This window comes from Aquarana catesbeiana, linkage group LG01 (genome assembly GCF_042186555.1).
Source record: "Aquarana catesbeiana isolate 2022-GZ linkage group LG01, ASM4218655v1, whole genome shotgun sequence".
Taxonomy (NCBI): Eukaryota; Metazoa; Chordata; class Amphibia; order Anura; family Ranidae; genus Aquarana; species Aquarana catesbeiana.
In genome coordinates this window covers 500345143-500371968 of record NC_133324.1, presented here as the reverse complement: position 1 = coordinate 500371968, position 26826 = coordinate 500345143, and the positions used below count along the sequence as shown (strand labels likewise).

Below are 26826 nucleotides of genomic sequence, written 5' to 3'. Positions count from 1 at the left end.
AACTCTTCCCATAAGATTCAGGGGTAGTGAGGACCATGCCATACATTTCTCCTTAAGTTGGGTAAGTATAGGAGTTATGTTAAGATCAGAGTAGCTGGCTGGATCTCTTCTAACCTGGATGCCCAAGTATTTAAACTGTTCTGCCCACACCAACTGATAGTCTGGGGCATTAGTGCGTGTTAGGGGATCAAGAGGGAAAAGAATTGACTTGTCCCAGTTGATACGCACTCCTGTGTAATATCCAAATTCATTAAACAGGTCTAGGGCCACCGCAAGAGAGCCATCCGCATCTTGTAAGTAAAGCAGCGCGTCATCCATGTATAAGGAGAGCTTCTCTTCCAGCGGACCCACCCTGAGTCGTTTAACCAGGGCAGACTCCCTAATAAGTATCACCAGTAGCTCCAAGACCAGGGCGAAGAGGGAGGGGGAAAGTGGGCACCCCTGCCTTGTACCCCTCTGCAATGGTAAGGACTCAGATAGTCTATCATTGGTACAGATTCAAGCTCTGGGGGAGCTATAGAGCATTTTAAGCCGGTGAATGAAATGAGGACCAAACTCGAACCTATCCATTACCTCCCACAGAAATTCCCATTCGACTGAGTCAAAAGCCTTCTCCGCGTCAAGGGAGGCTACGACTCTGCTACCACTGTTGGTGTGGGTGACTGAGAGGTTCAGAAAGAGGTGTTGGAGGTTAATGTCGGTACCCTTACTCGGTATGAAGCCGGTTTGGTCGCCATGAATTATGTCTTCCAGGACCGCTGAAAGTCGATTTGCAAGTACCTTGGCTAAGATCTTTGCATCGACCTTGAGAAGGGATATCGGCCTGTACGAGGAGCAGTCCTCAGGATTCCTACCAAGCATGGGCACCAGCACCACCACCACCACCGCCTCTGAAATGGAGTCCGGCAGTTCTCCCAGGAGTAGAAATTGTTTAAAAAGGGATGTAAGCCTAGGGGCAAGCAGGTCTAAATACTGTATATAGAATTCTACAGGCAACCTATCTACCCTAGGTGTTTTGCCCGGCTTAAGTTGGGTCATGGCCTTCTGAACCTCCTCGAGATTTATCTCCTGGTCAAGGTCAGCACACGTCAGGTCATCAAGCCTAGGGAGGTGAATTCTGTCAAGGTAGGAGTGCAGGTCAGAGGTGGTGTAAGAAACCTTGGTAGAGTAGAGTTGTTTATAGTAAAGGAGAAAGCGGTCATTGATTTCAGAGGGCATGCGCAGTATGGTGCCCATCTGGTCCCGAACTCCACTAATAGTAGTCACTGCAAATTGACCCTTTGCCAACCAAGCCAACATCTTGCCATTTTGGTTTCTGAACTCGAAAATCCTCTGGGCTAGGTGTAGATGGGATTTGTGTATGGCGTCTATCCTTAGCATGGATAGCTGCTGCAGTGCAAATTGCCATGCCCCATATGCAATGGGATGTGGGTTAGCCACGTATGCTGCCTCTTTTTGGTCAACTTCCCTCTCAGGCTCAGTAAGCGATTGTGTAGAGGCTTTGCATGCAACAGCTATGCGGGAGATATAGGCCCCCCCGAGCCCAGGCCTTAAAGGCATCCCACGTGACCTCCGTGGCAGCAGATTCTGCATTAGCAAGCCATTAATGACAGACACCCTCCTGAATATGTTCCTGTATAGCAGGATCCTCAATCCAAAATCTGGACAGACGCCACATCCGCACCCCCAGCGCCCCAGCCGCCAACCCAATCTGCAGCGGAGCATGGTCTGAGACCCCCCTTGGAAACATACTGGTCTCTGTGATCTGGCGCATCATGGATCGGGAGGCGAGGGCCAAGTCAATGCGCGAGAACGCCCGGAAGGATGCTGAATGGCAGGAGAAACCTTTGTCCTGAGGATGGTAGTAACGCCATACATCCATCAGGTCGAACGCGCCCATCCACTGGGCCAAGCCAAGGGCCCACTGAGAGGTGGAGGGGTGTCTGTCCAGATCAGGGGACGGGGTCAAATTAAAATCTCTTATGATCAGAACATCATCAACACCATATGTGATCACTTTCTGCATAATGACTTCAAGGACTGAAACATCAGCAGGAGGGGGCAAATATAAACCCACCAGGATCAAGGGATTACTAGATACAAGGGCATGCATTATTATGAGCCTCCTATGAACTAGGATACTGACCCCCCTAGAGTAGCTGGAGTGCGTGGCATGGTAGTGTGCTCCAACCCATGCCTTCTTAAGACCTAGGATCCGAGATCCCACCAAGTGGGTCTCCTGAAGGACAGCTAGTTGGGGTGAGTACTTTTTAAGGTAATTAAAAACCAGGGAGCGTTTCATGGGAGAATTTAGGCCCCGCACATTCCAGGAACTTATACTGTGCACAGACATGATGATACTGTTACAGATTGGGGGCTCAGGAGGTTTGGGCAGGTCCGCACCCCAGCACTCCAGGGGGTAGCAGGCAAAGATGCCTCACCATTGAGGGAAACGTCCTTCCCAGCTGCATGCTCTTTTCTGACCATTCCCACATGCAATTTATCATAAAAAGGTACTTCATATTGTAAAAGAATAATGTACATTATAAAAAAACAATAATTCAAATAACAAAACTTACAAACTCTAATGCCTCGTACACATGAGCGGACTTTACGGCAGACTTTGCCCGGCGGACGGGATTTCGTCGGACAATTCGATCGCGTATGGGCTCCAGCGTACTTTTTTTTCTCAAAAGTTGGACGGACTTAGATTTGAAACATGTTTCAAATCTATCCGACGGACTCAAGTCCGGTCGAAAAGTCCGCTCGTCTGTATGCTAGTTCGACGGACAAAAAGCCACGCTAGGGCAGCTATTGGCTACTGGCTATGAACTTCCTTATTTTAGTCTGGTCGTACGTCATCACGTACGAATTCGACGGACTTTGGTTGATTGTGTGTAGGCAAGTCCGTTCATTCAGAAAGTCTGACGTAAAGTCCATCGAAAAGTCCGCCGGGCAAAGTCTGCTCGTGTGTACACGGCATTAGTGTCCATGTGACAACGGCTGACCTTCCCATCCCCCCACGCCGCAGGTCCCTCAAGTGAGGGTCTGCCTGGTACCCCAAAACCTGCCCGGAGGCAACTAGAAACTTGGGAGGCATGTAATAAGCGCGGAGTAACAACTAAACCATCGTAGCAATTCTTGTATGTTTATTCTGGAAAAAGAAAAGGCAGTCAACAGAATCTGCAGCATATAGTTCCCATCAGGAGGTGCTGGATTTAGGATATTAAAGTACCTGAGGTAAGTAGTTCACCTGGTATCCACCAGGGGCACAAAGCGTGATGCGGCTTCCCGCCACTAATACTGTGTTAGGCTGAGCTGTGCGGGGGTGTCAGAAAGAAAGACCCCCTCACTGTAAACAGATAACAGGTTCGGGCAGTGGTCAGGCTCCGCAAGTAACTGAAAAGTACCCATATTCTCCATCTTAACAACTTGATGGAGTTGTATGCAGAACAGAGGCCATCTGGCCCTGCAGGGGTTGGCAAATATGCAGAGCCTGAAATAAAGTGTGGTCACAGTCGGGGGAATCCTCATCCATGTGGCGACAAGGACTCCATCGAGTTGGTTGCCTCTCTTGGGGAGTTAAAAAATCTCACAGTCTCCCCGTCCACAAATCGCAGCTTGGCTGGGAAGAGTACACTGTACTTGATCTTCCTCTCCCTGAGGGCAGCTTTCACAGCATCAAAGGACCTGCGGAGCTTCTGCGTCTCCATAGAATAGTCTGGAAACAACATGAGTCGGTTGTTCTTGTATTGTATATCCCCTGCCATTCTGGCGGGTCTTAGTAACTCATCCCGGTCTCTGAAATTCAGCAGCCGCAGGATAAATGTGTGGGGGGGGCTCCCTGAGGGCCAGGCTGTAGCGGCATGTGGTGGGCCCTCTCCACAGTAAATTATGGGGATAGCTGAGCTGCAGGCAAGAGGGCGGGCAGAAGCTCCTCGGTTAAAACCGTGGGATTCTTCCCTCAGCCCCTTCCGCTAATCCTATGATACGGATATTGTTGCGGCGGCACGATTTTCGGCATCTTCTGCTCTGTATTCTAGTGTTTTTAGCTTGGACTGCAGCGTGCGGAGAGCCCCATCATGCTCTGCAACCATGTCCTCCACATGGCCCACTCTCCCCTCCACGTTGGTCAGGCAGTACCAGACTTTGTCCATGTCCTGGTGGATCAATCCTATGTCCAGCTGCACTGCCTCTATCTTGCTGGTAAGGGTTGTTTGGCAGGTGGCTATGCCAGTGTGGCAGGACGCAATAGCCGCCATGACCTCCGGTATCCCTGGGGGATTCACTGGGGCCTGTGCAGGGGATTCAGTCTACGACGCCATATTAGCATGTGCTGTGCAGGCAGGCCGCGGCCGCCGTTCAGGGCTGACAGTGGCTGGGATATCAGGGGGAAAACTAATCCTCTTACCAGCCTTGCCATGGCCCGGTGTTCTGGACGGCATCCGCCGGCTATAGCTGCTGTTTGGGGTGTCGGTGTTCCCAGGTATGCAGAAAATAAGGAGAATTTCCAGCAGAGCTCCGGGATGTGCGTCTGATCACTCCGCCATTTTGGACACGCCGCCAAATGCTATCACTTTCTTGTTGTCTTTCCTTGGACTCTCCCTGGGACATTTCAGCTATGAATATCTCAAGAAGCATCATCTGTCAATAAAACCTTTATCACAGGTTAGGAACATGTGACCCTGACTTCTTTTTTTTGGAATGCAGGGATTGTATACACCTCTGCCATTTTGGAGCACAGACGGCATCTCCAGCATATTATATGCACTAACCTACAATTGTAATTCTATTAAAATATAAAGTCGACTGATGCTTACAGTGTGGACATTTTTACTGTTGTACTAAGCAGAGCTGAGTAACGCACAGAACCCCACACTTGCCTACAAATATTCTCTTGCCCTTCTAGTTTCAGGTGCGAGTTTAGTCTCTACTTTCTAAACAACCAGCAATTTGATTTTACATTGCCTGTGAAATATGTAAATATACAGAATTCATGACCAATGAGGAACCATCAAAAAAATTACACATTCTATACAATAAATAAACGTAGCATTGATATACAAAAGAGTGTACATCATGTTGACAAAGGTTTGTTTCTTCAATTACCTGCCCTTCTTCCCTGATACAGCAAGAGTATGGAACCCCACATCTTTCCAGACTTGGGTTAGTTTCCATACAGTAGAAGTATATGTTCAGAGACCAGTCTTTGTAGCTATTCACTCCACAGCATTCAAACTTTAATACAAACAAGAAAATGTACAACTTAATCATTGTTTTTCATATAATGTCTTTTTATGTCTTTGTATGAGTTATGCAAAACTGTCATGTAAAATGATTTAATATACCAGTCTTTCTCAATCTTTTCAATACAGAGGAACCCTTGAAAGATATTTCCAGTCTCAGGGAATCCCTGCTAAAAAATGACTATATCTACAACTCGTAATACTTAAGTGTGATGGTCAGTGGGAAGAATTAACCCCCTTACAAATTGCTAAAATGATCAATCAATCAATCAACCAATCATTTATAATCAATGATCAATGGGGTCAGTGGAAACTTGTCTGAGACGCAGAAATTGTTCATTGCTGATTGAACCCCTAGCAACCTCTGGAGAAACCCTAGGTTCCATGGAACCCTGTTTGAGAAGCCCTGCTGTATACAATGTACCATATTATTTAATACATGATACTGTATATGTACCAGTTTTTACAGAAACACAAAAAGGCTCATATTGTATATACACTATGACAAACCCCACATATACACTATGTGGGGTTTGTCATTTTAACACAATTATGTATACAATTAAGTATATGTAAACCCAAAATCTATTTTTCAGTATGTTTGGCATCGTACTGTACCTCGCTGTACACAGTTTTTTGTGATTCTGTGAGAAAGTATCTTACTTAAAGATCCTGTGCATGCCTCCTGCAGACCTGATAGGTAGTCTAACATCCAACTGAAGGAATGCACATAGCAGGCTGGCAAAGCTGTTGCTAATTGTGAGCCAGTGGCTTAGTTATATCAGCCTTACAACAGGAAGTAAGAAAAAATATTACAAAAAATATCTGCCTAAAAAAGCTGTATACACTTTAAAACCTAAGTTAAAGTGATTGTAAAGTCTCGTTTCTTTTTTCTATAAAAATAACCAACATATTATACTTACCTGCCCTGTGCAGTGGTTTTGCACAGAGCAGCCCAGATCCTCCTCTTCTCGGGTGAATTTTCTGTGCTCCTGGCCCCTCCCTCCTGTTTAGTGCCCCCACAGCAAGCAGCTTGCTATGGGGGCACCCAAGCCGAGCTGCAGCTCCCTGTGTCCATTCAGACACTGAGCTGCAGTTTGGCCTGCCTCTCTCACTCCTGATTGGCTAACTGACTTTGATTGACAGCAGCGGGAGCCAATGGGGAGAGGGAGAGTCCCAGACGGCTGAGACACTCGTGGACATCGCTAGACAGAGATGGGGCTCCGGTAAGTATTGGGGGGGTGCTGGGGCGGCTGCTGCACACAGAAGACTTTTTTTTATCTTAATGCGTAATGGGAGTGGGGGAGCATCAGAGGTGGAGGATTTCTACTAAACCAGTACACAGCAATATAAGGGACATATTACATTGAATATCCTTTGTGCAGATTTTTTATATATTAAAAAATTTAGGCTTTAGGTATTTTTAAAACATGTGGAATCAATTGTATGAATTTTGTATTGGGACAGTTTATATGCAAGGTGACCTCAACCAAGCTCAACCACCCTTGATTACTATGCCATAATTTGTTAGGGATACCATATCTCTAAAAGAAAGTCATTGTGATAAATAAAGAATGCATAAGAAAAAAAAAGAAATTCATTGTGACAGTATATGGGGCATATATAAAAATGTTCTATAGACATAAATAGATCCTTATGAGGTTTCATATTGGAAACCATAGGCGGACAACCAATTTAGTCAAACCCAATGTGGTTGGTTAATTAACCACTTAGCAAGGGCATTATGAAATTTTGGTCAAAAGTTGCACAGTTTGTTTTCATCTACATGTAGCTAGATGCTGGCAGCCACTCACCATCATCCAGCACTCTTCCCAGCTCTTTTCCGCTCATCTGCTAACAGCCGGCTGTGTGATCATTGCTCTCTTCCTGCAGAGACCCAAGGACCTGCACAGCTCATCCTGCAGTGTCAGAGACTACATATATAGCAGTATTGGTGAGAGGGCATCTGTCCACCTTTCTGTTTACCAAGTCGCACAAAGAGACTGCTAGCAGACAACGGTCTGGCAAAAGATACTATCCCCAACCTTTGTATAAATCTATTCTATCTGCACAATTGCTCATTGCTTATTTAAAGGGGCACCCCTCCTTCATAGAAACATTTTGAAAAAGACATTCATGTGGTCCCATTGCGTTGCATCAGTGGTCACAAGGAAGCTGGCGGTCTTCTTAAGCCTCTCCTCCACAACCAGTGTTGCACTCTCAACAGGCACCATTGATACACAGTGATTATTAACAGTCTGCTGATATTATTTAAGCATTCACATTCAGTTTGTGGTACCATTGCTTACTCCTTCAGATTGTGTGCATTGCTGTAAATAGTTTGTAATCCCCTAAGTCAGGGATCTCAAACTGGTGGCCCTCCAGCTGCTGTGAAACTACAAGTCCCATCATGCCTTTGCCTGAGGGAGTCATGCTTGTAACTGTCAGCCTTGCAAGGCCTCATGGGACTTGTAGTTTTGCAACAGCTGGATGGCCACACCTGCCCTAAGTAGTTACTTGAGCACCATTAAGGTATTTAATACAACTGTGATAGTGAACTATTGTGTCTAATGCAGGGCTTGACAAATTTGCTTGGAATCTAGGAGCCAGCTAAAAAAGTCAGGAGCCGACAAAGCTTAATTTTCAATATAAAAAATAACCAAAAAAATCTAAAAATTAAACCCAGAAAGATCGCTCCGCTAGCAGCCGAATTTACCGTCGTTTTAGCGGCGCTAAAAATACCACCGACGCCCCCCCCTCGGCTCGGTGTGAAAGGACTCTGAGGGTCCGATGAAGTCCGCCTGAAAAACTGACAGGCGAACCTGATCAGACAGCCCGTGTGAAAGGGGCCAAGCAGGGAGATGACAAATAAATTCATTTTAATTAAGAAAAAAATAAACAGTTTTTACTTAAAAAAAAAATAAATAAAAAAAAATAAAAGCCATTACGAAAAAAAAAAGGCTATCCCCACATTCACCATTAGGCAAAAGGCGCCAGATGATGCCCGCAATCACTTCCTTCTCTTCTCCACTTTGGGAAGGAGATGGGCGGGCAGTGAAAACAGGCAGGGGAAGCTCCATTAGCATTGCATTAGCATTGCTGGTTGTGTTGTTATACCAATGGCCACCACAAGATGGCGCCAGATTCCAGAAGGACTGCAGAACGCCGCAAAGCCACGGCCTCAATTACCATCCGGCGCGGCACAACGCGATCGCACGGGAGGGTCGAGGTCCGCACAGAGACAGGATACCCCAAGTGTGCCGCCCCAGGCGCCAGGTCACCAATTCTAGTCACCTGGGGTTTGTCGAGCCCTAGTCTAATGCCCCTTTTATTCTTGCTTGGTAATATTGGTGAACATTATTGGTCTAACTATGTCTGAACCTAGAGTGTCAGAAGGGCTGAGAAGTTTACAGGGTCAAGGCAGCACCAGAGGACAGGTATCATCCAATGGCTCCTATGGGGGAAGTGCTACATACAGACACCCCTTACCTGCATAGGAGGTTTTCTGGTAACTAACCCATTAACAAAGATATGTAGCACAATGCACCAATCTATAATTTCTCTTATTAGCTCATTGGTATGCTATGGTAAATCCATAGCTCTGATAGTATACAAGATGATTGGTCAATACATTGATACTGTTTCCTGTTATTAAAGAAAAATCTCACCTTTTTCTGGATATAATCAATAAAGTTTTCTAAATCTGCATCTTCTCGATAACGGATGATTGCCTTGGACATTACATTAGAGGCTTTTTCTAAAACCTGAAATAGAAACAATTGACCATCCCTTAGATCAGGAGTCTCAAACCGGTGGCCCTCCAGCTGTTGCGGAACTACAAGTCCCATCACGCCTCTGCCTATGGGAGTCATGCCTGTAACTGTTAAGCCTTGCAATGCCTCTATAACTATAATGCCAATGGGAATTATAGTTCGGCAACAGCTGGAGGGCCACTAGTTTGAGACCCCTGCCTTAGATGGAACATGTTATCTTAATAACCCCTTCATGACTGGGGTCAAAACAAATTTAATGCCCAGACCCAACTTTGCAACTTTGACATGTGTTTGTAAAACTGTACATATGATTGCAAATACTTTGTGTATCCAAATTAATTATACCTTTTTTTCAGAACAAATTGGGCTTTCATTTGGTGGTAAATGGTAATGGATATCTCCTGATTTTTTCTATTATCAAAGGAAAACTGTCCCAAAATAGTAACTTAGCTGTATATTTCTTGCTATTGTCATAACCTACCACCAAAGAACAACAAAAATTCTCCTGCTCCTGATGATTGCAGCAATACCATATATGTGTATATTATTTGTTGTATGTACCCGTAGTAGGGCCAAGAAACAATAATAAAAATGTAGCTTTTTTTATCCTACCTAAAACACACTGACAATGACACTGACATTGATACTATTTTTTTTTTAAATCCTACCTAAAATATACTGACTCTAAACTTTCACCCTAACATCCTGGCCCTGTCACTGACTTAGATCAAACCTTGATCTAGCTATTTTTTCCTTTTTTTAATTTCTACAATCTGCAAGATGTCATTTGGATCGAATCATTGTCTGCTACTTCTACTGAGACTGTAAGTTATAGCTGTCTTGCCACAACTGAATCAGTTGTAGAGATCACACTTTTAGTGCTTAGATTGGATAGGCAGAACAAGTACAATTCCAAAAAAGCAGTATATGTGTAATTTGTTACAGTACACTGCACAGGAATAGACTGAATACATCTCTAGCAATGGCAGTAGTTACCATCAAATGAATCTCTCACATAGCACTTTACTGAATCCTGATCCTTGCAACGCTTAAATCATTTGATTCTGGTTTGTGTGATTCTATAAAATTCTTGAGTTGTCTTGTCACAAATAAAGTGTCCTTAAACTCAGACTATGAAAAATGACATGCTTTATAACATATAGTGTGTGCATACTCAAAAAGCCATTAAATCATTTGTTGTGTGTAGGATGAAATATACCTGGCTGATCCTTCCTTCAGCTATTCCTCCCACATTCTCTGTATTTGCACTGCAGCCTGAGATTGTATAAACCAGCTGTTGTCATCTACTGAGCATGCTCCAGTTTCATTTCCCTTCTAAGCTGATAATGTCTTTCTTTCTCTTATCTGTGCAGCCCATGTAACTATAGAGTCACAATTGTGGGCATATACACGGTGGAAAATTACACTCTCCACCTCCACGTCCTCCTATTGCTAAACACTATGGGGCGGGATATAGTATGCTGATTGATTAGATTCACTTAGAAACTCACAAAAAAGCTTAGCTTTTTTTTTTTTTAAATAAAATAAATTTTTAATAAATAAAGATATCAAATGTAATTACTAATGTCTGTTAAATTAGAAATAGCCTGAAATGCAGATGCTGTCTGAACAAAATAAAAGCTAGTGTCAATCATCTTTTACTTTGCCTACATCATATTAATGCACAAAGAAGGTACTTATGGAGGATTTAAAAAAAAATTACAGTAGTATGATATACTGCATATGATTTATGTGAATGAATTATGGCAATTAACAATAATCTGTTTAGTATCACAGACACACAGACAGATGTACAGTACTTACCATTCCTGAGAAAATAAAGCCAAGAACGGCTGCAACAAGCTGAAGAATTAAGACCAGCAGAAGCATAGCAGCAAACTGAAAAATATAAGCAAAAATCAAAACATAAAGAGTGACCAAGTAACTTTTTAACTATGGTTTTTAACTTTAAACATGCATATAGACAAGGTGGGAAAGAGGTAGAAGGAAAATGATGCTAGTAAACAAATTTATATTGTTACCAGGGTTTCTAAATAGGTGAGTAGAAATCAGTAGCGCAGCTTCAAGGATATGTATAGCCAAGGCCCCGTCCAGACCAAAGACAAATTTTAGGACTTGTTTGCACATGGTGCATTGACTGGTGTTTTTCCACACTGGGTGAACACCGGTCACCTCTAGGGCACATAGAAATCAATTGTTTTCTATGTGCTCCATGCACACAGCAATGCAGCCGGGAAGTGTGATGCATTGTGCTGGTGGGCACTGCACATCACCGCACAGCAGCTCAATGCACTGTGCTGCTGTGCGGAGACATGGATGAACTGTCACTTTGTGCACTTCAAACAAAATTAAATAAAAAAAGAAACCACGTGAAGCGCTAGAATGTGCATTACACCACCCCCTACCATTCCTCACTGCAGCCCAAAACTGACAGCTGCCCACATGATAAAATAGAGCATTTAGCATGAGAGCAGTGTGAATGGGGCCTTACACACACCAAATTCATAAAGCCATGGTGAAATGCATGTTGGAGGTTTGCTATATAGTAGTTTCTGACATTCAAATTGACTTTTCCTATAATGTTGAAGAATTGTCATCATTTTTTAAGTGGCCTTTCAGTTCAAAACAGTGTTAGGAACATACTCATTTATGCAGCCCACACAGGCAACTAAACAGCATGCAACTACACTTTCAGCCCAGGTTCACACTGATGCGGGCTAGAAATCGTGAAGTTCAGCTGAACTCGCACAAATTCAAACTAGCAATGCAGTCTGACTTCGGGGGCGATTTGACAGACATCTGTGCAGGTTCATGCACAGATAACTATTCAAATCACCCCCGAAGTCGCCAAAAGTAGTACAGGAACTACACTGGTACGAACGGTGCTATTGCCGGAAATAGCCATAGATGTGGCATGCGATTTGACATGTCAAATCGCATGCCAAATCGGCCCAATGTGAACGTAGGCTGAAACAACTGCAAGATCAAGCAAGACTACCAGACCTTTGAAGAGAGGGGAGAAGTAAAACACAACAAATAATATATGTGGTATCAGAAAAACTCTAAAGAATGTTTAGCACACATAACATCCTTGTATTTTTCAAGCTTAGTAGCACACTGATACGTCTGGTGTTATAGTTATTGCTCTTGCTATAATGTTCGTGGCGATACCTCACATTTGTGGTTTGAACACCGTTTACATATGCATGCACGACCTACGTATGCATTCGCCTTTGCGTGCAAAGAGGAATGGGGTATTTTAAAATGTTTTATTTCATTATTTATTTTGTTTGTATTGTTTTATTTTTTGTCTCTTTATCTATTTTTTATCAACTTTATTGCTATCACAAGGGCTAAATAACACCCACTGTGATAGAATGGGCAGTGACAGGCACTCTTTACAGAAAGATCTGGGGTCTGTTAGACCCCTGAATTCTCCTCTGCCCTTAAAAGCATCTGATGAAACCAAGAACAGATGCTTTCACAGTCTGGTAATGGCCTGTTTACATTAGTCTGGAACCAGAAATGGCAAAATACTCATCGCTTTCAGTTTCCATAGAGATGATCTGGGATGTTCTGGTCCTCAGGCATCTCTATGGTAAGCTGGCATTGGGACGGGAGAGCACAGGAAGGTGTCAGAAGAATGCTGGAGGGGGGACCCCCTTCCGCTGCATGTTAAGCAATCCAGTGGCTTTTTTAGCTGCCTGGATTCATTTCACATTGTACAGCATCACTCACCTTTATAAAACGATACCGCAATCATGACTGTAGCCATGGCCCCGGTATAGCCGTTTCAATCAGAGGATGTACGGGTACATGCTTTTGGGGGAAGGGGTTAAAAAAAAAAAAAACATAGACCTATCTACAAGCTCTTTTTACTTACCTGTAGCCATGATCAAGTGACAAACTGGCCCCAAGTATTCTCTTCTTTTCACTTTCTGTGTTGCTCACATTGGTGCCAAGAAGGCTATTTAAACTTAGCCTGTACTTCAGTGCTGTCTTGTCTACAGCATTCCCATTCATATCTGCAACCTGTTACTCTGCATCTGGCTACTGATACTGACACAGTTTGTCTTGAGTATTCCTGAACTCCACCTGCACTGACCCCAGCCTGCCTCTGACCTCGCTTCTGCCTGTGCCCGTGCTGCTGCTCCACTGATCTGTTACTGACTCAGCCTGTATCCTGACTACTCTCCTGCCTATGCATCTGCACCCTATCCATCTGCTTGTTTGTCTGACTCTGTCTCTGTCCCCGATTCTGCTGGACTGCCTGTTGCTCGCATTTGTCTATATTCCTCTGGTGCCTGCTCATCACCTGTCTGCTACCAGCCTGTACCTGTCTGCTGTCGCCAGTGCCAGCCTTCTCCTATCTCTTTCTCACTAGTGTCTATCCAGCACTCCTGCTCCACTGTGTTAGTTTTCCCCTGCTTGATCCAGAGATTCCGTCCAGCCCTGCTGCTAGCAAGACCAATAGCCACTCATGCCACTCTGTACTCCTGAGCTACTTGTCTGCTCTGCCCAGTTAGAGGTCTAAGAGAGGCCTTCCTCATGATGTTAGGCTCTTCTGCCAGGTGTGTAACAGGTTTATTCTTTTAAAACACATACAGAGAAAAGAAGAGGCACAATAGTGCATACAGAGGCAATCTCTTAACATATGTTCAGACCTCAGTGCAAAGTAAAAATGAAATAAGAAAAGGAAGCAAGGGACGCCCCATCAAGTAGTGTGTATCTGCAACTCTTTTGAGATACTATACCAGACTCAGTAATTGGTTTTTGAAGCAGTGGCCGTAAAACCTAGTACTCACAGCCGAATGTTGGGCGGCATCGACCGGTTCAATAGAAATCGCGCAACATTCGACTCGTGTGTACTGCAGCAGGTCCGATCAGTGCTCTTATCCAATGACTGAGAGCACTGACTAGAGTGTTCTGGTGTTCCCCTGTAAGCACACAATAGAACAGCAGGGGAGATTGATGTACTAACAGTGCATAATTAGTACAATGGCTCCGACCTGAGCTGTAAGTTTTTTTCTTTGTATGTGCGCTAGGCTTAAGATGGTTATGGGAGTGTTTTGCAAGGATATATTCGATTAACAACTTTGAAAGGGGATTTAGGTTCAGTTGCTCTGTCCAGGCCCATGACACCCAGGGAGAAGAGGAGGAAAGATACATAGAGTAAGTGTGTAAAACTTTTGTACAGTACTGTATACAGGCGGTCCCCGGGTTACAAACAAGATTGGGTCTGTAGGTTTGTTCTTAAGTTGAATCTGTTTGTAAGTTGGAACAGGTACATTTTTAAGTGTAGCTCCAGCAAAAAAAAAAAACATTTTTAAGCTTTTTGGATAACATAGGGAAGGGTTATCACCCCTGTAACATTGTTTTGCTGTCTGTGCCCCTGTTCAGAAGATTTCACCTCACTTTCTGTCCCAATGACAATTGGATTTGGAAAATTCTGGGTTGTTGTGGAAACAAGGATTGGTGATAAGGCATCAGTGGAGACACCTTTTTCCCATGATAACTCTTACTGGAGTGAGTTTCCCTTCCTAGGGGTAGATTTCCTCTCACTTCCTGTTGTCTCCCACTGTTTGTAAGTAGGAGTCATTTGTAAGTTGGATGTTTGTAACTAGGGGACCGCAAGTATCTACAAAAAAAAATTCTCGGTAATGAGTTTATTCATTTTCTAACACTATATTTTATAGTTAGTAGTCCTTTAAAACATGAATAATCAAAAGCAATCAAGGAAAAAGCAATCTCCTTTCAGATAGTCTCCACAACATGAGTTGTTTAAAGTGCAGAGCGATTTTCTGCCTGATGGGCGGGAAAAATAGCAGAAACTTGTTTTGTTGGTTCTGCTGGAGATTGCAGGTATTTTATTTCCATGGTAACCGATTTACTGCCAACAAGTCAACAAGCAAAATGACATAGGCATAAATATAACAACAAAGTTGTAAAGAATAATACACTTTCAAGCAAGCAAGGAAAAACTGTAACTCACACATAGAAATAGCTAATGTCTTATGTAATACAAATCAAAAAATAAATATCATCAGTCTATCCTATCAATGTTTATTAAGGACAAAAAAACATGTTTTAATTAAATTGGGAAGGGTGAAAACGTCTATCTGCTTTTATTTCCTTTGTCTTTCTGTTGCAGTGATCACTGTTCCTCCCATGTTTGTCCTGGTGTCACCAGCATAGGAAGTGAGAGGATGTCTCATCATATGAACACAACTGGCAAATAAAACCTGATACAAGTCCAAACCCCTGCCCACTTTATCCAAAACCAAGATAAGAATTGGTTGTTTTTTTTAATATTGTCATTACCAGTGGCGGACTGACAACTCATGGGGCCCCCGGGCGCTCTGGTGACGTGCAGAGTGGCAGGGGACTTAAAGCTGGCTATCCAGTAAAGGCACCAGTAGCCTTTCATAGGCAGTACCACCTTAACAGCATCATGGGCTCCTGAGCCCCCTACCAGGGAGATGCTAACCTGCGGCATGCATAGTGCACCATGGCAAACAATGGGCATGACCAGTGGGAGAGTCCTAAAGGAGGACTGAGCAGAATCTGCATCTGCTGTAAATAATGCAAACATAGTCCTTGTACTCATAAGATTCCAATTACTGTGCCGCAACTGATAATCTCACAGACACAAATACATTTCAGTCAAAGGATCATTTGTTTTTTAAATGAATGTTTCAATTACATATGTTTTTATGTACACAAAAAAAAAGAAAAGCTATTTTTGTCTTAGGGCTGTTTCACCAGTGGCGGCCCGTCCATAGGGGGCGCCTGGGCGCCGCCCCCCCCCCCCCCCCCCCCTCCAGGCAGCAAAAAAAAACAAAAAAAAAAAAAACAAAAAAAAAGTCAAAAAAAAAAAAAAAAAAAATTTAAATACTGGTTAATACTGGCCCTTTAAAAAAAAAAAAAAAGGAAAAAAAAGGTCCTTAAGTGCACTGTGTTCGGACGCCGGATACAGTGCGACGCCGGACACAGTGCACTTATAGGAAGCGCCACGTCTATGCAATCACGAGATTGCAGACGTGGCGCTGCATTTGCGGGCGTTTAGCCCGCCTTGGGGCGTTTTCTGAAGCGCCGAGTAGCTTCCGCTCGGCCATAGCAATACATACTACAGGCGCCAGGCGGAAGCTACTTGGCACTTCAGATTTGATTGACATCTGCCCTGAGTCAGATGTCACTTCCTGGTTCTCTCTCTCATTGCGCCCGAGAGAGGAAGCAGGAAGAATGCTGCTGCCAGTGTGAGGAGGAGGACACCGCAGGAGACTGAAGGTAAGTACCGCTGTGTGGAGAATCGGGGGGACACCTGCTGAGGGGGGGCTCTGGTGGGGGGCTCTGATGGGGACAACTGCTGTGGGGGGCTCTGATGGGGACAACTGCTGTGGGGGGCTCTGATGGGGACACCTGTTGTGGGGGGCTCTGATGGGGACACCCTGCTGTGGGGGGACTCTGATGGGGGACACCTGCTGTGGGGGGACTCTGATGGGGGACACCTGCTGTGGGGGGGACTCTGATGGGGGACACCTGCTGTGGGGGGGACTCTGATGGGGGACACCTGCTGTGGGGGGACTCTGATGGGGGACACCTGCTGTGGGGGGGACACCCTGCTTTGGGGGGCTCTGATGGGGACACCTGCTGTTGGGGGGACCCTGATGGGGACACCTGCTGTTGGGGGGCTCTGATGGGGGACACCTGCTGTGGGGGGCTCTGATGGGCGACTCCTGTTTTGGGGGGACTCTGATGGGGACACCTGCTGTGGGGGGACTCTGATTGAGACACCTGCTGTGGGGGACACCTGCTGTGGGGGGCTCTGATGGGGGACACCTGCTGTGGGGGGACTCTAATGGGGGACACCTGCTGTGGGGGGACTCTGATGGGGGACACCTGCTGTGGGGGGACTCTGATGGGGGACACCTGCTGTGGGGGGCTCTGATGGGGGACACCTGCTGTGGGGGGCTTTGATAGGGGACACCTGCTATGGGGGGCTCTGGTGGGGGGCTCTGATGGGGACACCTGCTGTGGGGGGCTCTGATGGGGGACACCTGCTGTGGGGGGCTCTGATGGGCGACTCCTGTTTTGGGAGGACTCTGATGGGGACACCTGCTGTGGGGGGACTCTGATTGAGACACCTGCTGTGGGGGACACCTGCTGTGGGGGGCTCTGATGGGGGACACCTGCTGTGGGGGGGACTTTGATGGGGGACACCTGCTGTGGGGGGACTCTAATGGGGGACACCTGCTGTGGGGGGACTCTAATGGGGGACACCTGCTGTGGGGGGACTCTGATGGGGGACACCTGCTGTGGGGGGACTCTGATGGGGGACACCTGCTGTGGGGGGCTTTGATGGGGGACACCTGCTGTGGGGGGCTTTGATAGGGGACACCTGCTGTGGGGGGCTCTGATGGGGGACACCTGCTGTGGGGGGCTTTGATGGGGGACACCTGCTGTGGGGGGCTTTGATAGGGGACACCTGCTGTGGGGGGCTTTGATAGGGGACACCTGCTGTGGGGGGCTTTGATAGGGGACACCTGCTGTGGGGGGCTTTGATAGGGGACACCTGCTGTGGGGGGCTCTGGTGGGGGGCTCTGATGGAGACACCTGCTGTTGGGGGACTCTGATGGGGACACCTGCTGTGGGGGGGATTCTGATGGAGACACCCTGCTGTGGGGGACACCTGCTGTGGGGGGCTCTGATGGGGACACATGCTGTGGGGGGACACTGATGGCAACTCTGATGTAAGGGGACAGAGGCTGTATTTGAGGGGGGGACAGAGGCTGCATTTGATGTGACAGAGGCTGCATTTGATGTGACACAGGCTGCATGTAAGAAGGGACTGCTGGGGACACCTGATGGCATCTGGTTGTAGGCGACGTGGCTAGTGACACACTCGGGGCTCCCACTGATTCTGCATTATGGTGAGTTGAACGATTTCATTTTATATTACAATGTAATAATAGTAATAATGAGCTTCAATCATCCTGACACCATAACAACCATGGTGCCGGGATGATTGAAGCGCTAACACCAGGTGTTTGGAGTATCTTTATCTGCTGATTGTTAAACTTTGTAGAATACACATTTCTTTTGTTGTGTAGGATCTAGGTCTGCTGTCCCTCTCTCCCTCGCCCTCTCCCTCCATCCCTCGTTCATCTCAGACGCTAACCACACCACCTTAGAGCCACGCCCACTATTTCGCTGAAACCACGCCCATTTCCACCAAGTGGGAAGGGTCAAAAAGGAAGGGCGGGGTCTGGCGCCCCCCCATCCTAAAACTTCACCAGCCGCCACTGTGTTTCACACCACAAAAAACGCACTCCAGATCTGTTCTGGTTGAGTTTATGCATGCGTGTTTTTAATGCGCTTCTGTGTGCATTCCAGATGCTTTTTTTCTTCTTTTCCTTAACTGGGGACCAGTGCATTTTTGATGTGTTCCAGTGCAGTTTTGATGCATTTTTACTGCATTCCTGTCAGTCCAGTGCAGGAAAAATATAGCATGTTCTACTTTTTTTTTCTCGAACGGGCAAGCCCTGGATCTGACTGCAATGGTATGAACTATGCCATTGGAAACCATATAACCTACTATCCATGCGTTTTTTATGCACAAAAAAAAAACGCACTAGACTGCATGTGGTGTGAACTGGCCCTTACTGAAGCTACCTTACAAAAGAACTTAATTAAAACCAGCAACTGAGACGATGAACACCTTGGTCAGGTCCATGTACAGTATAATGTACAGAGTACATGGGTCAGGAGTAAGTAACAAACAAAACAACATATAGCGTACAGCAGTCAAGATGAGCGCCACACTCACATCAGAGTCCTCCCTTACATAAAAGTCCCAACATTATCCCTATAAATCAGAGTCCCCAGAATGCCACCTTACATCAGAGTCCCCCCTTATGGCAGACCCCCCAGAGTGGCACCCTACGGCAGAGCCCCCCCAGAGTGCCGCATGACAGCAGAGCCCCCAGAGTGGCACCTTCCATCAGTGTCCCCTTACACACACACACCTTTTCACCTTGGTGCTTGGTGTGGTAGGCAGCTGGCAGGAAAAGGCTTTTTTAAAAAAATCCACTTGTTGCAGGCTCTGAACTGTGCATGTGCAGTCCTAGAGCCAGCTGAATAGTGAACTGCTGTGGTTGGCCTCAGATCGGGCAGTGGGGCATGTGCATAAAAACTGTGCTTGGTGTGTGCCATGATGTCACTGTACAGGTGTGCACCCAGACCTGCCCTGCTGCCTGATCCGAGGCCGAGCTCAGCAGTGCACCAATCAGATGGCTCCGAATGGCAACAAATGGATTTTTCTCCTCTCTGTGGATGGTTGGCAACACAGCCGCTGATTGAGTGGCTTTTTTCCAACATGTCTGTTCAACAAAAGTTGATTGTTAGATCGACTTCTGTTGAGCGGCAGTGGGCACACATGGATCATACAGTATACTGTATATGCACACACACACATAGTATATATACACCCACAGTGTACAGAAACACACAGAATACATACACACACAGTCACATACACCAGCTGCCAGCACTTTTCATCTAAAAATCAGTCTGATAGAACACACTGCTGCTGCCCCCATCTCCTAGCATGCTGGTACTTGTAGTGCCCCAGCAGCTCACAGACATTGGATGTGGTGATACAGGAGAGGAGGAGACTGTGCCTGTGTACCGGTGAGCAGGTGATGAGTAGGGAGAGATTGTGGAAGAAGTTCAGAAAGTCCTTCCTCCAGGAACAGTGCACTTCTCCCACAGAAAATCGATCTAACATCCCCAGAGACAGGAGAAGAAACACAGCCTCCCCCTCACCAGGGTAAGCACTGACAAGAATACATTTAGTTGAGATCAACCGGCTTACCTGCAGCCCGTTCTTCACTGCACTGCAGATTGTGTCCTCGCCCTCCTCCCTCTCCTCCCACTGTCGGCATCTCATGCTCTATAGTCAAAAAAGCCACGCGGGGAAGGGGGCGTGTACAGTGCGTCTCCATTGGCTGAGTAGACAGTGGAGAGGCAGAGTAACTATAGCCCCTGGATTTTTACAGAAAAAGCATGTCGGTAAGGGACATTTCAGGGACAGATGTAAAAAAACACAGATTTTTACAATCTGTCCCTGATTTTACTGAGGTTGGCAACCCTGATGGGGCCCCCTAGTGGCCGCAGGCCCTCATGGTCAGTCCACCCCTGGTCATTACACATACTTGCTTTTCTTCCTGCTTCGCAGTCTATACAATTGCTGCTTCTGTCTCTCAGGGCAAGCCTAATATATGGCCTGGCCCAAGTGAAAGCTACAGACTTTTCTTGTTGCCAGTCCCAGGCACCTGGAGAATGTTGAGAAAACACAAAAAGAGAGGGCACACTAGCCTAGCACATTATCTCTAAAACCATTTTCAAAAGAATGTAAATATATCTTCTCACAGAAGTCAAGACTGACAAAGTGTATTTAAGTAACACAAGGGCTGTACCCTGGAAGAGGGTACAGCCCTTGAAACATGTAAGCCGGGGTCCCCAACACCCGGGCCACAGACCGCCTGTTGATGACCAGGCTGCACAGCAGGGGATGAGTGGAAACCGCTGTCCGCACATTGCTACCGCAGACTGTGGCTGCCGCTCACCTCCTGCTGTGCGGCCATGACAATGTCATTCAATCAGCAGGATAGGGGGTGTGAGGAGCTGCAGATCAGAATGGAGAGCTTCTCTCTGCCCTGCTGGTAGGATGACATCCTTGGCTAGGCGGGTGGGAGCGTGGAGGAGCAGGGTGAGGACACACTGCCTGATAATAAGTAGGAGTCCTGTGCAGGAGATGCAGAGCCTGCAATGGGGAAAAGTGATGTGTGATGTTAAAGAGGAAAGGGGGGGGGGCAGGCTTCAGGCACATTGTGATGGGCCGACTGCAGGGGTACTGTGATGGAGGAGGCTGTGATTGCTAGAAGCACTGTAATATAAAGGTGCCCCTTTACTGTGAAGTTCCCTTTATATCACAGTGCCACCTTTACAGTGCAGTTTCTTTACATCACATTGTCAGAACTATTGTGGTTAAAAAGAATTAATTCCTAAGGTCTCTGCATCATATATTTTATGAACAAACCAGAAACCATCTTGTTTAAAAACATTTTTTTTTTAAGAGGTTAGCTTAAGTTCATTGTCTTTAAAACTAAGAAACCCTCACCAGAATGTTTTAAGTGTATCATTTTAAGTTCTCTTAAGATCGTAAATTCTTGGTTACCATGGTTACATAGAAACAACCTGTCGTTTGACATCATCAATTATGTATTAGTGACACACACACACACACTTTTTAGGTGGGATAAAAGAGTATACACATAGCTGGAGAGAGGGGGACTGAAAGAATCTGGAGGGTGAATGAGCTAGAGAGGGGGACGAAAAGAATCTTGGAAGACGAGAGGAGAAAGACAGAGCGCAGAGAATGTTGGAAGAAGTCCTTTGGGACACCTAACTGATACTTCTCACAACAAAAGTTTCTTAGACCACCAGTAAAGTATTAATTTTCTATTCAATCTATTGATATTTGAATTATTTAGCATATACATTACTAAAACCATTTAAACTTTGTAACATATTTGGAATCGTTTTGTTTCCAACTGCAGTACGAAATAATTATTTTTCCAAATATAGAGAAATACACATGGTTGTATTTCTCAACAAAAACTGACTTTAATAGTCTTATCAATGGCTTTGTTATGATATATGTTTAAACATAAAATTCATTAGAGAATTAATTTTACCGTAAATAAGTTTTAAAGCTACGTGCACAGTATAACATTTTGTCCGTGCATTTTTAAAGTGGAAGCTTTAAGGTGTGTTTGTTTGAGAAGAATCACAAGTGTTAAAATCAACACCTAGCCTGTTTACAGAAGTCCGTAGAGCCACGGAAAGCTATTTACTAAGTGTTACTAAGTATAAGTTTACTAAGTGTTGAAATATGACATTTTGTAATAAGAGCTTGTGGTAAAATTGTATTATCATCTGTATTTCCAATATATATATTTAATATTTGAAAGTATATATTATCTTTTTGTATTATCACCAATTATATCTGATATTATTTTACACTGAATTTTGATTCATAAATATATTTTTTAGCATATTGTTGTAATCACTTTGTGTAAAAATGTGAAAATCTCCAAAACCACAGATATTTGCATAATCACATAACTATAATACTGTTTTAATATTTCAGTATAAACATTCTGACAACACCCCCCCTTTACATTACCATGCCCCCTTTAGAGTGCAGTACACTTAAAATCACAGTATCATCTTTACATCAGAGCCCCTTTTTACATTACAGTGCCCCCTTTACAGAGCAGCCCCCGTTACATTAATGTAAAGGGGACTTCATTGTAAAGGGGCACTGTGATGTGAAGGGGAACTGAGGACACTGTGGGACTGCTTTAAAGAGGGAACTGTGATGTAAAGGGGGACTGTGGACATTGATATAAAAAGGTTCACTGTGCTGTAAAGTGGGGTTGTGGTGTGAAGGGGGCTGAGGACAGACTCCGTGAACATCCCATTCCCCAACTCGTCCACCACAGCCCTGCCCCCCCCCCCCCCGGTCCTTGGGAAAATTGACTGCCATAAAACCGTGCCCTGGTGCCAGAAAGTTTGGGGTCCGCTGGTATAAGCCATATGTATCCTAAGTGATGTCCTCCCAAGCCCAGGAGCAAGCAGAGTGGATGAACTGATTGTGTTAGTCTTGACGTCTGTGAGTAGATATAGTTACATTCTTTTGAATAAATGGTTTTAGAGATAATGCACCAGGCTGGTGCACCCTCTCTTTTTGTGTTTTTTTCAGTTGTCTTTGGGACATTCTCAGTCTGGAGGGGGCAGCAAGGTACTGGCATCGGACTCATCTCACTCATGTGCAGAAGGTGTTACATTTTAGTTACCTGGAGAATGTTGACTAGTTTTCTGCATGGTACCCTGGGTCAATGACACCCAGTGTGCAAGCAATTCCTGCTGATCTCCTACCCAACTGTGCCTGCATAGTTCCGTTGTAAAAGTAAATCTGCAGAGCCTATGCCAGTATAAGGACATGTGGAGCGTCTCTGCTCATTTCTTAGATAAGTAGCCATTTAAACCAATTATCGCTTTCATTTATCTGTCTGTAAAGCAGCATTCTATTTTCTACTGAGTCAGTGTAAAAAAGCATTCTGCTCACTGAACACCAAAGTAAGGGGGTAATATACTGACCACCAATGTACAAAGCATTCTTCCCACTGGTCACTAATGTAAGTGACCACTCTTTCCATTGACTACCAGTGTAAGGATGTCCTTATGTCTTTAAACATCAGTATAGATGGACACCTCTCTGTCGTCCATCAATGTAAGTTGTCATTTCTTCTCTCACCATCAATATAACAGAAAATTCTACAATGACTAGAACGGAAAGTTTGCACTTCTCTACTGACCACCAATGTAACAGGGGCATTTACTTTGAACACCATTGCATTTAAAATTTGTGGAAGTATAGGCCACTTACTACCACCGCTAAAGGAGTTTGGTATTAGGGATACCAGCTGACACTGGAAAGAAAGTAATCAGAATTTTACCATGGAACGCTATGATTTCTAGTTATGTCCCTGCTTCCTCTAACTCTGTGCTAGGCACCAGTGTGCTTGCCAGGACTGGTAGGGGGATGGCCAGAATATTTAGTCATTAGCATAAAATGCAGGCACCAAATAATAACTGCAGCAGCTTTTGTCATTCTATTTATGCAAATGCTTCAGGTAGGAGCTTGCTGCTAAGCGATTTATAATTATTTTCATCGGCCCATCACTATAAATGCTTGCCTCACTGGCCAACAGGATTGTGTACTGTAGGAGGTGGACATGCTTCAGTGGGAACGAAATACGCCCCGGGTGTCGCTAACATCTTCCTCAACAAGTGGGAGGATGAGGGGATATATAGTGAAATGTGGTCAAACCTACGAGCTTACTACAGGTATATAGATGACATACTGATTGTATGGCAAGGGACAGCAGAGACTCTTAGTGAGTTTATTCAACATATTAATGATAACCATTATGGAATGAATATATTTATGCCCTCAACCAAAATGGTGGAACCACAACTTCCTGAAGACGGCTCATTTGATTGGCTGAAATGCGTAGAGGTCGGCCCACGTTATCGCGTCATTGCGACACACTTCCGGTCTTGGAAATCAACCAGTACACCACAGCGGCGGCTTACCACTGCCTATGGACAAATTTCCTGGGAAATTACCTGCTGTTCACACTGGGTGCCAGGCTTTTAGGCACCCTTACATGTAAATTTAATTGTGATGTCTTTTTATCTGGAATACATTTTTTAAAACGTTGCTGCCCAACGAGGCTTTCTCTGTCATGTCTATTTACAAGAGGAACATCTGTCCCAAACAACGCTAGTACATAAAGGAATGAAGCTTTCTTTATCATATTCATTTGTATGAGGAACATCCATCCTAAACCACACCAGCCCACAGAGAACCCACGGGGACTGCCCCACATCACATGCGTGATTGACCAAACTAGAAATAGTTGGTCCATTTGGAGGGGTGAGTTCACATCTATGTGGGGGCACTGTCTTTTGAGCACTTATCAAGCATGGATTCGCATCCACTCTGTAGAGCATGAGCACTTTATTTGGGATTTGGAACTTTTAATGCTATAAGGCTATTGATGTTTGCAACAAACAACCTGTATGGGACTTTCTAGCAATTTTTTCAATTTAAAGTTGCACCAATTTCAAATGTGATATTTATTCAATATTCATGCCATTTAGTGCGGTATATTTATTCTCTTTATTATAATTTTTGCACTTGCAAAGTCTTATTCACTGCAGCTGTCAACTTATATCACTTATTCATATCACTATCTAGATCTCTTTGGTGCTTTGGATTCTTTTTTATATGCTTCAGTATTATAGGTAAATGCTTAAACTTTGTCCAATGAGAATGGTCCAGAATTCACTATTCCTAAAGTAACAAAGTCTCTTAAGCCAATAAAGTTAACCATGCTCCCTGAAACACTGATAACATTTACAAGTGTTAATCCTAATAAAAAACCCAAAATGTGAAATAGCAAAGAGATAAAGTTTGCTGGTGAAAACAAAAATTACTTCAAAATTTACAATTAAAATTCAAAATATGTACTCACTGAAAATATACCATAGTCCTATTTTAATCCCAAAATGGCATAGCCTGGCTAAAGTGAGATTTGCTTCTATACATTTAGAAGTGTCAGAGGAAATCTAAATGGATCTTAACTGTTAATTTGTCAAAAATCTTTTGACACTGTTAGCATGTTCACCTCTGTCCCATACTTACGATTTTTAGTAAAATATGCAAATCCCTCAGTGCTCCCATACATCCTAGAAAGGTAATGGCAAACATCAGCATTCCCACCACAATTAATATTATGGCTGGATCGGTTGCTAGGGTGTCCACAATACCTGTCAAATGATAAAAAACTCAGTTCCAAATTCAGACACTTTACAACATTGTTTTGCTCTGGTCATATCTATATGTTAGAATGCAACATATTGACGACAAACCATCATTAACTCCCAACTATAGCAAAGTCAATTTTTTGCATAGTTTATTGATTGGACTGTTGAAATGGTAGGCTAGGCTAAACAAGAAAAATGGGTTGTATATATTGTAATTGGGTAGCTCCATTTATAAATTTCTATTCAGCTGTTCTAAAGTAGCACTGCAACAGAAAAAAACCTGCCCCTGACCAGGGCATCTGTTTTGAAAGAAATGAATCCGTCTTAAGTCCAGTGGCCTATTTTGCATCTACATTTGTTGATAATTTGCTTGATAAATGTCCCTTAAGGAGCATTGGGTTAATGCAACTACTGACCACATTAGAGAGCAATTCCATCCTACACTGTATTGCTTTCAAACAATGCAATGTTGCTAACTAAATGAAGATATAGCACGCAATAAACAAAAAGTGACACATCGGTGACCCATTTGTGTTGTTTGTTTTTTTTTGTAGCATTGAGTGTGTCACTTATTACACTGCCCAGATCTACCCAATGACATTGCTTCCTCTGCAGAACGAGATGTTCTAAAAGCAGCTTAAGCTAACTATCAATGGGACTCTATCTGCGTGCAGACTGCCAAACCAGGAGAACATCTCGTTCTGCAGAGGAAGCAATGTCATTGCAAATCAGGAAGCTTGCTCTTCCACAGCATACTGGAGCTTCCATTTGCAATAATAGATGGATGTTCCCTGGCTAGAAGTCAAGGAGCAAACACAGGCGATTGGCACACACCCACTGAAATGTTCTGTGACCCACTGTAAATGTTCCATTATTACAGGTGGCCTCTGCTGTGTCCTTTTTATGTCCAAACTTGTTGTCTGCCCCCCTGCTACTGACCTATGCCTTGTATCTGGTGTATATCTCATGCCTGCGATAGTGCTGAACGCCTTCCTGTAGCTGATCCTTGCATGATGAATTCTTTATAACAGACAGAAAACAGGAAACCTGTTCTTGCCTTGCCCCAACCCAAACTCCATATCAACTAAGGTATTGTTCATCAGCTGGTTTACCCTTATTTGGAGATGGCTGTCATGAAAGTAATGTGTTTTTAATGTTGTCCCAAAGGCAAGACAATACCTTAAAGCGTGTCAATGGTCAAAATGTAAAATCATTTATCCATTTCCACATTGCATTTTAGTTATCTCTAGCCCACTCATATTGATCTGAACAATCATAAAGTTTGTAAATTCACTTCCTCGCACATTTACATCCTTGAATTCTGT

At 44.5% G+C, this 26826-nt stretch overlaps 1 protein-coding gene and 1 long non-coding RNA gene across 4 annotated transcripts in view; one reads left to right on the top strand and one right to left on the bottom strand.

Annotated features, from left to right (window-relative positions):
• Positions 1-26826, bottom strand: part of LOC141103331 (tetraspanin-33-like) — a 73766-nt gene that overhangs the window by 10739 nt on the left and 36201 nt on the right. The window contains exons 3-6 of one of the 2 annotated variants that reach the window (XM_073592824.1): positions 25380-25504; positions 10844-10918; positions 8915-9010; positions 5110-5238 (exon numbers count right to left, since the gene is read on the bottom strand). In XM_073592824.1, the coding sequence (XP_073448925.1) occupies positions 5110-5238; positions 8915-9010; positions 10844-10918; positions 25380-25504 (425 nt within the window). The remainder of the gene's footprint in view (positions 1-5109; positions 5239-8914; positions 9011-10843; positions 10919-25379; positions 25505-26826) is intronic. The other variant, XM_073592833.1, reaches the window with a different exon arrangement.
• Positions 15961-26826, top strand: part of LOC141103347 (uncharacterized) — a 171362-nt gene continuing 160496 nt past the window's right edge. For both annotated transcript variants that reach the window (XR_012235306.1, XR_012235305.1), the window contains exons 1-2: positions 15961-16327; positions 17871-17970. This is a non-coding gene — a long non-coding RNA (uncharacterized lncRNA). The remainder of the gene's footprint in view (positions 16328-17870; positions 17971-26826) is intronic.